Source organism: Polistes canadensis, unplaced genomic scaffold (assembly GCF_001313835.1).
Source record: "Polistes canadensis isolate GaletaPanama2010 unplaced genomic scaffold, ASM131383v1 scaffold_403, whole genome shotgun sequence".
Lineage (NCBI taxonomy): Eukaryota > Metazoa > Arthropoda > Insecta > Hymenoptera > Vespidae > Polistes > Polistes canadensis.
The window spans coordinates 73,128-88,041 of NW_014569950.1; the positions used below are offsets into that span (position 1 = coordinate 73,128).

Genomic DNA, 14,914 nt, shown 5'->3' on the forward strand with positions numbered 1-14,914 from the left:
AATCTTGATTTCGATTGGTTTACGTGAAAATGATTCTACGATATGATTGGATGCAATATCCTCATCTTTGATGACAATTATTAGATTAGAAAAGAGAAAATGAAAATAATATATTATTTAGATAATAATAACGGAATAAATGTTTATACAACTTTTTAATGTTTCTGGTACATTAATTAATCATTTGGAAAAATAATTTACAAGACGTATGTTTTATCTAGTAACATTGTAACATTATTATCGATGAAAGATAGTTGTGTATAGTTTGATACTCTATCGTTTTCGTAAATAATGTTGTATTTAAGATACTTTAGGCTATAAAAGCAACTTATTATATTATTATAATAACTTTATTGTGTCTGATGAATTAACAAAACGTATATTAAAACGGAAAAAAAGATGAGTCTAAAAATGTTATTTAATTTAAATACATCTTTATATATACGTATGCAAAATGTATTAAGCAGTAGATATTTTGCTTCAAAAGTAGAGAAAGATATTATTGTTGGTAGTGAAAAATCCATTTATGAGACTGCTGAGGAGACACCCGTTTACGATACTTATCAAGAAGAAGAATATATTGAAATTGAAAAGAAAAGGAACAAATCGAGACTCAATAAAGCGCATAGAAATATATTATTTGGACAGCGTCCTTATGACGAAGCCCAAGAGTGGTACCATAATACTGTCAAATATAAAAAGCGTATGCTAGGTAGATATGGTATGAAAGCGGTTGAAGAACCAGCAGGGTTTGCCTGGCCAACCCCAGAAGAAGTCAACGATATGAAAGAATACGAAAGAGTTGCTTATCCGTATAGTATTCAAGAAGAATGGGCAAGGATAGAAGAGAAAAATATAAAAAATGCAGAAGCAATAAGGGCTAGGTATCATATACTTTGTATAATTTGTATAATTTTTAAAGTTGATAGCTTCCTTTTTATCATCTTGTTTTTATTTTTGTTTCTTTTTGAGAACAAAATCTTATCTTTCATATATTAAGGGTATTACAAAATTTTCTAGAGAAGCTGATGTATCTCAAAAAATGGCCAAATTAGATAAATGGATGAATGATTTAAATGCGAGAGTTGCCAAGAAAGAAGCAGATATATTAGAAGCGAAGAAACGTAAAGATCGTTTAATAGAAGAAGTTAGAGATGAGCTTGGTTTACTCGTGTCTGTACACGATGAGAAATTTAAAGCAGCTATGGCAGAAAAAGAGAAGCTTGAAAAAAAGAAATTGAAGGAAGCTAAAAAGAAAGTAAAGGAAGAAAAAATGTTGGCTAGATTGGCAAAAGTATCGCAAACTGATGAAAACATAACTACTGTATCTTCTTCGGATGAACTAATAAAATAAACGGCACTATGTAGTTACTGTACAAAATGCAACAATAATGTAATGTACATATACTCATATAGATAAATAAATAGAAATTCTTTTCATTATATAATCTAATAAAGTATACAATTCGTCATAAATCTTGTATGCGTATACACCTAAAGTAAAGCACATTTATTGTTGCACTTAAAGACAAAAAGTGTAACATGTGAAGATAAATTGTTTGTATTGAATGTTGATTGGGCAATTTTTATGTCACTACTAGTACTAACCAATAAGAATCTAGTATAGAATCTAATCATATTACGGCTTTTATTATATTTCAAAATTCTTTTCTTCTAGCATCGAATACACGCGTATGCGCATCACTTATTATTAACTAATTAAAATGAAAATTAAACAAATATATTATATCATTTATCAAAAACTCATAAAAACTCGTTCCTCCGCTTCCTCAGTGAATCATCGAATAAAAAAGTTCAATATTTACATTTATTTATCTTTATGTAGAAATCGATAATCGATAATCGGTAGAGATATTAGACTTTATCTAATTATTAGATAATTGAAAGATAGGTTGAAAAGCGATCTTTAGAAAAAGGAACGCAATTATTGGTCAGTTTTTTTTCGATATTAGTACTATCGATGTGCAATTTAGTAGTGTTACAGGGACGCACGCACTACGTTGTACTTAATTATGTTAATTTTTTTCGATCTATAAAGTACATGTTCGCGATGGTAGAATTGTTACTTTGCAAATAATATTTTTATATATGCTCTATATACTTTCATATATATATACACACATATATACATATATATATATATATACATATATATATATATATATTTTGATAAAACATTGTATTTTTAGAAGATTTATGTCCTATAGATAAATACAATGAATTTAAAGAAGGAATAATTAGTTAGTAGATAGAACTGTCAAATTGAAGATTGTTCGAAAGAAGAGGTTAAAATGATTGACATCGAACTGTCATTGTTGAAGGATTTCTCCTAATGTTTTAACCTATTCACGATTTGATCAAGAATATATCGATGACTGGAGTGTTTACGTATCTTTATAAACTTTTATTCTCTAACGATGAACGTTGTTAACCTATTGTACGATTTTGACGAAAGTAAATAACATCTTATCGGCTGAGTGATAAAAATGTTAGACTCTGACTTTAATATTTGTTCAATCAACGATTCATAGTTATAAGAAGACTATATAAAGAAGTATCTATTATTTTTATTTTCAGTGCAAGGGCTTATTTTATTAAAGTATGTGAAATAGTGTACATCATAGAAAAACAATGGCTTCAATCTGTAGACGATGGAGATTATGGATATTACCAGTTTTGACTTGTCTTTATGCTCTCTTAATTGTTATATTAGTACCAGTCTTAATAGCTAATTCTATTAAGAATGGTTTTCAAAAACAAGACCAAGGTGCATTGGTGGGTGGAGGATTTGTATTGTTGGCGTTGCCAATAGCTTTCTACGAAATCGTCCAACATATGATATATTACACTCAGCCTAGGTTACAAAAATATATCATTAGGTATGTTATTGTATTTATATATTTCATTATCATTTTCTTTCATATATAGAAATAATTTAGCAAATATTATCATTTTGTTTAGAATATTATGGATGGTACCTATTTATGCGGTTAATGCTGTAAGTTGGGTAATCTTTAGATTAAGTAGATATGTATTTTGAACATATATATGTATTTTTATTCGTTTGACGTTTCAGTGGTTGGGGCTTGTCTATCCCGAGGGCAGTATATATGTTGATAGCTTAAGAGAGTGTTATGAGGCATACGTAATATATAATTTCATGATGTATCTGTTGGCCTACCTAAACGCGGATCATCAATTAGAACATAGACTGGAAATGTCTCCTCAGGTACATCATATGTTTCCTTTATGTTGTCTTCCTGATTGGGAGATGGGAAGAGAATTTGTACATATGTGCAAACATGGTATTTTGCAATACACAGCAGTTAGGCCTATATCAACTTTAGTATCTTTGTAAGTATCATGGAATTAATAAGGGATAATATTTTTTATTTAAATAGCTCGCTTAGGTCAAGAAATATCTTCTAGCTTCTAATATATTTGATATTATTATATCTTTTTAGTATATGTGAACTAAATGGAGTTTACGGAGAAGGAGAATTCAGAGCAGATATTGCTTTTCCATACATGATCGCTCTAAATAATTTGTCCCAGTTTATTGCAATGTATTGCTTAGTTCTTTTCTATCGTGCTAATTCATTAGCTCTGAAACCCATGAAACCAATTGGGAAGTTTTTCTGTATTAAAGCAGTCGTTTTCTTTTCGTTTTTGTAAGTTTTTTAATGTTAGCTTTTTTACAAATGGAAAAGAAAGAAGAAAAAGAAAGAAAAACAATGATTTACCTAATTATATAATTCTTTTCACTTTTTCTTACAGTCAAGGAGTTATAATAGCTCTATTAGTATACTTTGATGTAATATCAAGTATATTTAAGACGGTGGACACACACGATATAAGAAATATATCTTCCAAATTGCAAGATTTCTTAATTTGTATCGAAATGTTTTTAGCTGCCATAGCGCATCACTACAGTTTTACATATAAACCATTTGTAAATTTAGCACAGAGTCAAGCTTGGTGGGATGCATTTAGGTATTAATCAAACATCGCTGGTATTCAATTTTAATTAATTAACCAAATGTTATATATACATATATTTATTTTTATTTAGAGCAATGTGGGATGTTTCCGATGTACATAACGATATTAAGGAACATTTAGGAGTTGTTGGATCATCCCTAAGTCGCAGAATTAGAGGACGCAGTGCTTATCAACAAGCATGGGGAAGCGCGACAGAACGTACATCGCTTCTTCCTGAAGCAGCAGCAGCAATGCCTAGAAGTGCACCAGCTTGTTCATTTTCTAGCTATAATACAGCTGAAAATGGGCAGAATAATAATCCTGGTGATAGTTTTTCTATATCAACTGACATAAATATCGACACGCAGCATACTACTAATAGCATAAGTACATAATTCTGTGTCGAAATCATTCATATGTGAGTAAGAATATTTAATTGGACAAAATTATACTTTCTTTACATCAATCGACATTATATGTTATTTAAATGAAACGAAACAAAAAGAAGAAAAAATACGATTGTACAAATTCTCATAAGAATAATAATAATAATAACAACAAGAATAACAGTGATAATAATAATAATAATAATAGTAATAATAATCTACCTTTGTAAGGTATAAAAACAAGGATTTGATAAAACAACAATAACAATATAAATGATGTAAACATAGTTTTCGGTATCTTTATTTAATAGAATTGATTATTTTTATGTTACCAATGATATTACCAAATATTGTTTATACGTATATTAGTTCCTTACATAGAACAAATTTTATTTAGAGTCTACTTTTCGCGTTGGGTGGATGTATGTGTATGTTTATGCGCGCGCCTATACAGTAGCATATGTATTACGATATTTTCTAATATTGCTTTTGCAAGATATGTGATATTTTTCTTTTGTAAATTCTTTGTATTTCTATAGCAAACATACAAATTAAAAGTCCGGAAATTAAAAGTTCACGTTAAATTTAAATTACACATATCATGCCGTTAAAGGATCAATAGTATTTATTATCTAAAAAGTACCTATTGGAGTTTAATGTTACATTTAATTACGTTGTTAATGAATGAATTATAATTCAGTTGTAATATTATAAATTATTTCATATACACATATTTCATTGCCTACCTTAGTATGCGAATAGCTTTATTTAGGTATATGTTTATATAAATTATTTAAAAATACTTGCATGTTATTTTTAATTCTAATTATGTTTTCAACGCATATCTTCAGCTTGAAAGAATATGTAAAATTATACATTTTCCTATACGTATAGCATAAGATCGATATATTTTGTTTATATTTGCGTAAGAGATATGTGAGGTTATGTTATGAAATTAAAAAATTGACGCCATATTTGGCAACTATGCAATATGGCAGTACTCGTTGTGCGTAAACTATAATACAAATATAGCATTAAGAGACATCGATGAAGAACATCTTACTTGAAGTATTTTATCAAGTTTATCACTTAAACTTCTTATAGGTTTTTAAAACTTTATCAAATACGTGATAATGTGGCAAGATAAAGAGATAAGATTTGATGTATTTTACACGTAATTATTTTATCACAATAATAATTTCATAAAGCTATGGCATATTTAAAAAATTGTTATTTCTTTGTTTCTGCGATATTTTTTTTAATTTTATCTTTGGTATTTTTTTATTCTTTATATTAAGAATTATTCTTTAGCGTTTACTATATGATAATATATTACAAAATATGAAACAAATCGTAGCAATAGGGATAATAATTACATCGATTATTTGTTCTTTTAAATTTAGTCAAATGCAATTACGATCTGGTGAAATGATGGTAGATAAACTCGATCTAATAGAAGACACGAAAGGAAATTCTGGTGACAATGGGAGATTAATTGTAACGAATCTGCGAATTTTATGGCATTCTTTGTCTTTACCAAGAATTAATTTAAGTATGTTTGAAATGAAATTTTATCAATTTAAGAAACAAAAAAATGATGCTTAACTTTTGTCGTTTTCTCAGGTATTGGTTTCAATACTTTCGTTACAATCAATTCAAAAACTGTAAGTACAGTAAGTGTTCTTCTCGTTTAGGGGTTTAAATAAATTATCAGAAATTATGGTATACATACATATAATTTTTGTGTGTAATATTTTAGATTAAAGGTGGATACACACAAGCCTTACACATTTTAACGTCTTTTCGAAATAGTCAATATGAATTTATATTCACAAATTTAGATTCGAAAAGTACTAGACATTATACCTCAGTTATTGGTGTATATAGGTGTGATTTTGTTTGCTTTATTATAAATAGGATACTTTGAATAATAATTAAAAAATAAAAGCAAGTAATTTTTATGCAGAGCTTATACGTCATCCAAAATTTATCGAGAAATTAAATTAAGAAGTGGTATTATTAATGAAAATAGATTGACTTTGTTGCCATATGAAAAAGTTCATTCCAGTTCACCAGACGTATGGAATTTATCTGTGGAGCAGGTTTCATATTGTTAATTTTATATATTTCTCCATTTATTTTTTTCTTCTCAAAATAATAATAACAAAATAACATTAATAATAATATTTTAGGGAAATGTCGGAACTTTAATCGTTACGAATATTCGACTTGTATGGTTTGCAGATATGAATAATCAATTTAATGTATCGATACCATACCTATCGATTGCTAGCGTAAGTGATCGATAAATGGTACATCTGTTTATATAGAGATAGTTTTCATGATATTTGTTTGACGTGTGTCACTGGTTTGTTAAATGTTAATCGTTTTTAGGTTACAATTAGAAATTCGAAATTTGGGCCGACTTTAGTAATATTAAGCGACGAAAATAATGGTGGATATATATTAGGATTTCGTATAAATCCAGCACAAAAACTTAATACTCTTCATAAAGAAATAAATATATTAATAACAGCGTATAATAAGTCACCAATCTTTGGTGTAGACTACACTCTTGAATATCAGGTAAAGTTATTCTATATAAATATAAATTTTATAATTAGATAAAATATATTTAGATATTTTTTGGTCAAATATATAAAGATCGAATTGTGTCCAGGGACCGATGGAAGAAGAGATTCACCCAGAACGTTTCAATGAAATACAAGATAATCAGGCTGACATTTCAGATGCTTTTGGGTATTATTTTTTTGAAGGAGGCTTCATGCAAAGGAAAGCAAATTTCTCAAATTATTTAGGATTAGCTATAGAAGATCCCAGAGAAGGAAGCACTTTACAAAATTTATGGGAACTTGTTCCATCTACTTGATTCATTTTTCTACGTATTAAGAATATTTTCTTTTATAGACACCCTTGGCATATAATAAAGGTAAGATTAATTTACAAAAAGTAAAACTAGTATAATATATTTTATTAAATACAATTTGCAAAAACAAAAAGACTATATATTAATATTCTTCTTCTGTACACTTGTTCTTCATTATTGTTTATAAGTGAATCCTTCAATCGAAATAGAGTAGAACGAATGTATGGTGCGTAGAGTCTCAAAATACTTAATATCAAACATAAAATAATAATAATAATAATAATAATAATAATAATAATAATAATAATCATATTAATAATATTTATACAAGAAGAGCATAAAGAGAAACAAAATGGAATAAGATATATTACAAATATAAGGCGTGCAACATTTTTTTATGACCAAATTTTATCAAATGATCGACTTTTGTTATTTCTTTTTTTTTTTTTTTTCAAAGGCTTAACTTGGTCTACAATTTAAAGGATGAACAATCGGTTGATCGTTTTGATCATCGATTTCTTCATTAGGTTCATTATTCTCTTCGGGTTGTCCGACTGGTAATCTATAACCCATATTAATGAGCATTAATTCAAATGGATCTCTATTCATACGTATTTGATTTGCTAATGCGGCGTCTTCTAAATTTTTTATTTCCCTGTCGTTGATACTGCCATCCTAAAATTTATTTCAATGAAAAATCAGTTTTCGTCTTTTTCTTCGTATAATTAATTTTATAAATAAAATTTATATATATATATGAAATATGAAAATACTTCTGGAAGCGGACTCCACAATCTGATAACTGGATCTATACCGCTTGTTGCCAATAAACACGTCGATGGATGTGGCTGAAGGCAATTAACAATTCGATCGTCACCTCTTAATACGCGTACAATATTTGTTGTATTCCGATCCCAAATAAAAAAGGAACCATCGTCCGATCCGGCTACTATATACTGTCCATTGCTTGAGTAAAATTCAATATAATTTTCATTATATATATATATGATGAATTTAATATTATATATTATTTCATATCAATGATTATATATATTTTACATACTTTCCAAAAAAGTTGGCTTCTTTTATGTCGGTTGTAGTGTTACAATGACCGCAAAATCTCATTTTATAATCTATAGTATTGCTTCTCCATTCTTTCTCATAGCCTGAGATACGTGAAAGCTCTTGTTCAAAACTATCAATGTCTCTACCTAAAAAATGAAAATGTAGATTTCTTGTTAGATGATCAAAATTGATATCTTTGAAGTTCTTTAGTTATTGCAAACAAACCAGAATCAATAGCTTCCTTAATATCCATTTTCAAAGCTTTGCATGCAGAATTGGATGCGTATTCAGGAAATTTATATAGGAAATTTTTAATAACTTTTTCAGCTTCTACCGACCTATTAAGATCGAACAAACATCGTGCTAACCTATAAATATCGTACATATGTTAAAAATAAAACAAATAAAAAAACGGAATGGTTGTGTAAGTTTGATTTCATTGTCAATTATGGAAGAATAAAAGAAATTGTCTTTTTAACCTAAAGTGTGCCTTCACATGTTGTGGGTCAAAAAGCAAAGTTGTCCGACAATCGCGTAAAGCGGCATAAGTATCGCCATCCCTGTAAATTGCAATAATATAGCGATAATTAAATAAATAACCTATTCAAGTGTAATAGTACCTATACTGTGTAATTATGGATAGTAATATTAATAATTTTTTACTTACCAAGCACGTTTCATAAATGCTGCAGCTCTATTAGCAAAAAGTACAGCTGCCGTGGGGCAGTAACTAATTGCTTTATTATATAAATTGATTGCTATAGTATATTTTTGTTGCTCGAAGCCTTCGTTAGCCTATAAAAAGAAAAGAAAAAGAAAGAGAAAGAGAAAGAGAAAGAGAAAGAGAAAAAGGAAAAGGAACAAAGAGGAAGAAACTCGTATAATAGTAACAGACAAACAAATTCAATTGATATGATGTATAATATACCTGACGCTTTAAATCTTCGACATGATGAGGCAGAGTTCTAATATTTTTACTAGCAAAATTAACATCGTAGCCTTCTATACAACCATTTTTTGATTTGGAATCATTTTCATTAGTCTCTGTAAAAAATGATAATGAATTTGATTGAATTCATCATTTCTTGAGAATTTAATGACTGAACTAAATGGAATAGAAAAAAACAAAGACACGCGTAAACTCTATTCTTATTCTATTTCTTACCTAAAATATTTTTAATATTATAACTTTGAAATATTTTCGAATTTTTCGTATTGTTGATATCGTATAAATAAATCTGTTCTCCACCCATATTAACTAGCAATTCATTCCCATCGGCACTAAAGGTCAAATATGTTGCTGTAAGACTTCTGTTACCGTCACGCGAACGTGAGTGCAGGTGGCCTATTTAATGTAAAAGAATAGTCTCCGTTAGAGAGATCATGTAGGAGGCATTAAAAAGGAGGAGTAAGTATAAAGGAGCCGCGTACGCTATCTCTGATCGTACGAACGAACCCGCGATAAAATACTGTGCGCAACCCAATGGTACATTATCCTCCAGATCACCTGCACCAGCTCGAATGAAGTCAAAATGCCTCCTGCCCCAGTCAACGATCGGTAGCTGTATTATGGAATAGATAGACAATATTTTTTAATCTATCCAATGATATGCATACAAATGATTATTCAATAAACATAACCTGAGAAAGTTTGATCATTCTACGATCATACATCCTTATGTAAGCATCGTTAGCTCCGACAGCTACCAATTCTGGTCTCTTAGGATTTATGGAGATACATTTTCCTTCCGCAGATTTTCCCATATGATTGACCAAGTTTATAAGTACGTTAGGCTCAGTATTTTCACACGTATGTGGTGCACGTATATCGTACTGTAAGACCAATCCATCCTCAGCCACGCTCCAAAATAATGAAGGTATACTTCCTATCGTAGCTATACGTTTAACACGTCCTAGATGACAATTGCATGCAAGGATGGGTTCCGTTAGACTAAGATCGTGCACTCGTACTTTACAATCAGCTGCCCCTGATACCAATACATTATTATTTGTCTTTGGCATGAACTAAAAAAGAATATTTATTATAACGATGAGTCATAACTTAGTTCAAGTCAGCAAAGTGAAAGTATCAATCAAATGCTTTTATAAACAGATTGACAAATTAATCATAATAATTAACCATATTTACGTATAGATATAGAAATACCTTTACAGAAAATATATTTCCACGGTGCCCTGTCTGAATAACTACTTTTTTTTCATAACGAAATGGATCCCATAATATAATATTTGTATCATCCGAGGCAGAAGCTAGTATCCTAAAAATATAACCATATTTATCACCAAATTTACATTGATTTCATTTCATTGAAAAATAAATAAATAATACTTACTTTCCAGTTTCATCCCATTCCAAACAATTAACACAACCCGAATGGCCATTTAATTCTTTTTCTAGTCCTAATCGCAATATCAAATTTTCAGTAACGTGCAATTTTTGAGAAACCATATGCGCTATGGATTCCTATAGAAAATAAGGTCGCATAAGTAAAGAATGAAATAATGATAAAATAATAATTTAAATAAATAGAGATTAAGGCAAGTAATGACTAAATCATACTTGTATTTCCCTTTGTCGGATTAAATTTACAAGCTTGTAGTAATCTTTTTCTTGCCTATGCATTGCCATGATTATCTTGTATACCGTCTGTCTCTTAATATCTACAATAGTATTATATTAAATTCAGTAACTAAAAAGAGAAAGAAAGAAGAGATAAAATAAATGCTACTTATATAATTAAAAGAAAATGTTCACTTTTGTAAAATCTCTTTTAAAAAGAAATGTTAAAAAAATATTATAAATAAGTTTAATGATTGGAGGAAATATCGTAAAAACATACCAACTATACCAATATTATAAATACAAGAACATAATCAAATGTTCAATACAGAGGTCAAGGTAATATTCTATGCAAGGGTCTAAAATTTGCAAATGTTAAAGATATTCATAATATAAGCACCGATAGGAAAACAGTTAATCAGAGTAAATTAAGGGTGATTATAACAACTTACCTATTTTCAAAATTTACGACATATTTTAATTAATATAAAGAAACCCATACTAACATTTTCAGTCTTATTTCACGTTGACATAGTAATTTTCAAAATCACCATATTTCATTCTCTTTCGTAAATAATAGAATAAAAATAAATATTCTTTACAAGTTCTGCCGTGAAAAAACACTGATTAACGTTGCATTTCCACCATTGAGTATCAGAAGCAGTGCTCTCAATCTGAAAATGAAGAATTTCCTACCGATGCATTTTGAAAATTCACGCTTTTCCCGCCAGTAGAATCAATCTTTCTTCCGACTAAAAAAGTCATACAAACTAAAATAGTTATCTTATATTGTTTCTATTAACAAAATTACATTTATAATTAAAATTATTATTAATATTTTCCTTATCTTTTCTACATGCAATCTTTTATATTATATCTCACAATCAGTAAAGAAACCTACTTTATCGAATTACCAACAGAGTAAAAACGATTTATCTAGCTTCTCCATTTTGTTTAGTAGTTAATTCGTTGATAACGTAGAACGCGGTTACAATGTAACGGTTTTCGCGTCTTTTCGAATCGGACTCATTGGAAATTTCATTTAATTGTATATTTTGTTTTATTTTATCGTTAGAAGTGGTTACAAAGTTAAAATTTAGTTATACAATATCTTTAAAGACAAATCAGGTAAAGAATTTGTATTTTTTCTATATAATTGATCTCGTAAGAATAAACATATTAACAAAATAACCTAATTTAACAAAGTACCATTGCAAATAATTATCCTTCTAGGTTTTATTAAATAAATTATATTAATTATATGATCTAATTTCATTCTTTTACTATTATTCTTGTTATTATTATTATTCTTATTATTATTATTATTATTATTATTATTATTATTATTATTATTATTATTATTGTTCTCATTATTAAATTATTTTAATAATCTTAAATATATTTATATATTAATCGATTAAAATTAATTTATTTCTTTATTTAACAGATACTATCAAAAAATTATATCAGTTTATATGTATCTATTTATGATTGCTGCAAAGGATCATTGCCATTTTTAAGTAAATATTTAACAATGTGTGAGGTAAGATATTTAAGTATATATACATTTATTTTAACACATAAGAGATTAATTGAATCTACATAGTCTTAAGAAAAGAACTATCGATTCCTTCGATGCGTTCAAAAAGAGTATCGAAAATCAACTGGAGGACAATTCAAAATCGGAATCGCAGTCGCAGTCGCAGTCGCAGTCGCAGTCGTAATCGTAATCGCAGCCACACAGTCACAGTTTATAATTCACAGTTTACAGTCAGTCATAGTCACAGTCACAGTCACAGTCACCGTTACAGTTACAGTCACACTTTCGATGTAGGAAAATTCGAAGTAGAAACTTTACAAGAGCGAGACGTATATCGTGCCCGTTGTGGTTTCTGCAAAGTCCTGTGGCAAAGACGAAAGTCTAGCTAACGAGGGAGCCAAGAACAGCTTACTTGGCGGAGGCAGACCATTTTCGAAAGTTCCTCGAGTTGTGTAACAAACTTTACTCAGGATTGGTTGCCCGAAGGGACGGGTGGGGCTGTCGGAAGTGAAGAAAGGATAGAGAGATAGACAAAGAAAGAGAGTAAAGAGAGGGAGAGAGAGAGAGATAAGCAAGGAGAAGTAAGTCTCAAGTAACATGGCCAAAGAGGAAGGGAACGATGGAGAAGAGTTCCTCCGAGAGAAGAGATTCAGTTAGGATACTACATAACTGATATATATATATATATATCTTATGTATGTATATACTCGTATATACCTACAGACGCGTCCGATGAAATACGTGCAAGCACGTAATAGCAAGCGATACGGAGATACCTTTGGGAACGTGCTTCTTTTTGCAAGCNATATATATATATATATCTTATGTATGTATATACTCGTATATACCTACAGACGCGTCCGATGAAATACGTGCAAGCACGTAATAGCAAGCGATACGGAGATACCTTTGGGAACGTGCTTCTTTTTGCAAGCTTTCCATTTCAAAATTGGAAATATAGTATATCTAATGAATTTGTATATTCTCATTTTTCTCAAATGTAAAGAGTAATATTTTTGTTTGGAAATTAGGGTAAGAAAGAATGTTATAGCATTTGGGAAAGACACGGTGATTAGAGGTCGCGATCAAAAACCACGAAATGTATCCATAAAATGCATTTCGCGACTGCATGAGCGAAATGCAGTCGCGACAGGATCGACCAGTCTAATGCCCTCGCATTTCTAATTCCGGCACTCGCTCACTCGCTCGCGCGGACGTCAAACAAACAACCGGCAATTAAATGCAAATACGGCTAATGCGTTCTGGGTCGGATGTGCAAGTCACCGTGCTCGTTATGGAGATCCACCCGCGGCCATGTTGTTTCGTCCAGTGTGTGTTAGCTGAATGTGTTACTGTATCTATCTATCTTTTTCTTTTTTTATTTCTCTTTCTCTTTCTATTACTCTTTCTTTCTCTTTATTTCTTTCTTCTACAAGTCAATATCGATGTAAACGTCCGTTATATAAAACCGGCTTAAGATAAAACACGAAGATACTTATCGAAATAAAAGAAAAAGAATAATAAGGTTCTACAAATAACTATAAGCATCATCGGACGTGTTCACACTCCTTACAATTTTCTATTCAATCTTTTTACGAAAGATCTAATGAATCCGGCCTAACTAACTAATTATATTAACTGAAAAAAAAAAACATATTTCTATGAATATTATATACATATATCTAAGATAGTAAATTAGTTTAATTAATAACATTTTGGAGATGGAGAACAATTTTTTCATAGATCTTTGAACGATCTTATATACAAGCTATAATTTAGTCTTGTAATTATCGTCGATGTGAAAAGAGAATTAATTTAATAAGATAATCGCGCGAGCAGGTAAGGAGAATTTCTCTTTTGAAAAAGTTCACGCGATCGTATTAATTAATTATAATATCTAAATAAAAATATAATATTAACACTTTTTTCTTATTCTTTTTTAGATTAAGCGATAATTAAAACGATCTAACATAACATAAATGACAATTTTCGATAAGAAGAGACCACGAGAAATGGTTTTCTCATTAGACGAGTCGGATTATGGGATTTGTCTTGAATTTGTCGAATCGTTCTGGTTCCTTCCGATATTCTCCAAGGACGTTGATCCCAGGCTATTGAAAATCGCGGGAGAAGAGTATAAACCTAGTACGACGATAGATCCTTTTCGTCCTACTAGGTCTTCCTTTTGACGCGACGCATCATCAACGTATATACGTATATCTATCAGCAAAGTATATACCCACAGCATTGAATGGGGATGGTGCCATCGATGAAGAGAGAGAGAGAGAGAGGAAGAGGGAGAGAGAGAGAGAGAGAGAGAGTACATCGTGTTGTGTGTTCGTGTATACGTCGATCCGCATTATGGACTATATTCGTATATTACCGGTTCTCGATACACGAAGCCTATGCACGTCGCATAGAATAGACCAGTGGATTACGCGTTATATACAGTC

The 14,914-nt window shown here is 29.9% G+C and overlaps 4 protein-coding genes across 7 annotated transcripts; 3 read left to right on the top strand and 1 right to left on the bottom strand.

Annotated features, from left to right (window-relative positions):
- The first annotated feature begins 274 nt into the window (after positions 1-274).
- On the top strand, positions 275-1,457 carry LOC106792299. Its single transcript, XM_014758624.1, has 2 exons — positions 275-884; positions 1,021-1,457. Exons 1-2 carry the CDS (start codon positions 400-402, stop codon positions 1,352-1,354), a joined length of 819 nt encoding a protein of 272 aa, XP_014614110.1. The 5' UTR covers positions 275-399; the 3' UTR covers positions 1,355-1,457.
- Positions 1,458-2,185: 728 nt separating this feature from the next.
- On the top strand, positions 2,186-5,045 carry LOC106792297 (transmembrane protein 184C). The gene is made up of 7 exons (XM_014758621.1): positions 2,186-2,509; positions 2,599-2,900; positions 2,983-3,019; positions 3,098-3,375; positions 3,486-3,692; positions 3,799-4,014; positions 4,094-5,045. The coding sequence occupies exons 2-7, from the start codon at positions 2,653-2,655 to the stop codon at positions 4,395-4,397; spliced, it is 1,290 nt and encodes a 429-aa protein (XP_014614107.1). The 5' UTR covers positions 2,186-2,509; positions 2,599-2,652; the 3' UTR covers positions 4,398-5,045.
- Positions 5,046-5,116: 71 nt separating this feature from the next.
- Positions 5,117-8,753, top strand: LOC106792298 (Bardet-Biedl syndrome 5 protein homolog). 2 transcript variants are annotated; one of them, XM_014758622.1, is made up of 9 exons: positions 5,117-5,562; positions 5,792-5,940; positions 6,012-6,061; positions 6,148-6,275; positions 6,355-6,490; positions 6,581-6,682; positions 6,783-6,974; positions 7,069-7,338; positions 8,668-8,753. In XM_014758622.1, exons 1-8 carry the CDS (start codon positions 5,522-5,524, stop codon positions 7,276-7,278), a joined length of 1,008 nt encoding a protein of 335 aa, XP_014614108.1. In that variant the 5' UTR covers positions 5,117-5,521; the 3' UTR covers positions 7,279-7,338; positions 8,668-8,753. The 2 variants fall into 2 exon arrangements, with proteins under 2 accessions (XP_014614108.1, XP_014614109.1); XM_014758623.1 differs by having other exon boundaries at positions 6,012-6,052.
- LOC106792296 (WD and tetratricopeptide repeats protein 1-like) lies at positions 7,659-11,584 on the bottom strand. Of its 3 annotated transcripts, none has more exons than XM_014758619.1 (14): positions 11,428-11,584; positions 10,922-11,022; positions 10,695-10,825; positions 10,508-10,619; positions 9,982-10,365; positions 9,797-9,902; positions 9,506-9,685; positions 9,269-9,384; positions 9,008-9,135; positions 8,820-8,900; positions 8,566-8,708; positions 8,339-8,486; positions 8,049-8,241; positions 7,659-7,950 (listed from the first exon to the last, which is right to left on the bottom strand). In XM_014758619.1, exons 2-14 carry the CDS (start codon positions 10,988-10,990, stop codon positions 7,735-7,737), a joined length of 2,007 nt encoding a protein of 668 aa, XP_014614105.1. In that variant the 5' UTR covers positions 10,991-11,022; positions 11,428-11,584; the 3' UTR covers positions 7,659-7,734. The 3 variants fall into 3 exon arrangements, with proteins under 3 accessions (XP_014614105.1, XP_014614104.1, XP_014614106.1); XM_014758618.1 differs by having other exon boundaries at positions 11,374-11,584; XM_014758620.1 differs by having other exon boundaries at positions 10,922-11,051; positions 11,374-11,584.
- Between the last annotated feature and the right edge of the window lie 3,330 nt (positions 11,585-14,914).

Coding starts and splice junctions, on each gene's coding strand:
- LOC106792297 (XM_014758621.1), top strand. CDS start 2,653: ATGGCTTCAATCTGTAGACGATGGAGATTATGGATATTACCAGTTTTG. Junction 2,901..2,982: donor TTACAAAAATATATCATTAG/GTATGTTATTGT, acceptor CATTTTGTTTAG/AATATTATGGATGGTACCTA. Junction 4,015..4,093: donor GCTTGGTGGGATGCATTTAG/GTATTAATCAAA, acceptor ATTTTTATTTAG/AGCAATGTGGGATGTTTCCG.
- LOC106792296 (XM_014758619.1), bottom strand. CDS start 10,990: ATGGCAATGCATAGGCAAGAAAAAGATTACTACAAGCTTGTAAATTTA. Junction 10,366..10,507: donor GAAATATATTTTCTGTAAAG/GTATTTCTATAT, acceptor ATTCTTTTTTAG/TTCATGCCAAAGACAAATAA. Junction 9,385..9,505: donor TAATATTAAAAATATTTTAG/GTAAGAAATAGA, acceptor CATTTTTTACAG/AGACTAATGAAAATGATTCC.
- LOC106792298 (XM_014758622.1), top strand. CDS start 5,522: ATGTGGCAAGATAAAGAGATAAGATTTGATGTATTTTACAC. Junction 6,062..6,147: donor ATTCAAAAACTGTAAGTACA/GTAAGTGTTCTT, acceptor GTAATATTTTAG/ATTAAAGGTGGATACACACA. Junction 6,975..7,068: donor ACTACACTCTTGAATATCAG/GTAAAGTTATTC, acceptor AATTGTGTCCAG/GGACCGATGGAAGAAGAGAT.
- LOC106792299 (XM_014758624.1), top strand. CDS start 400: ATGAGTCTAAAAATGTTATTTAATTTAAATACATCTTTATATATACGT. Junction 885..1,020: donor GCAGAAGCAATAAGGGCTAG/GTATCATATACT, acceptor AAAATTTTCTAG/AGAAGCTGATGTATCTCAAA.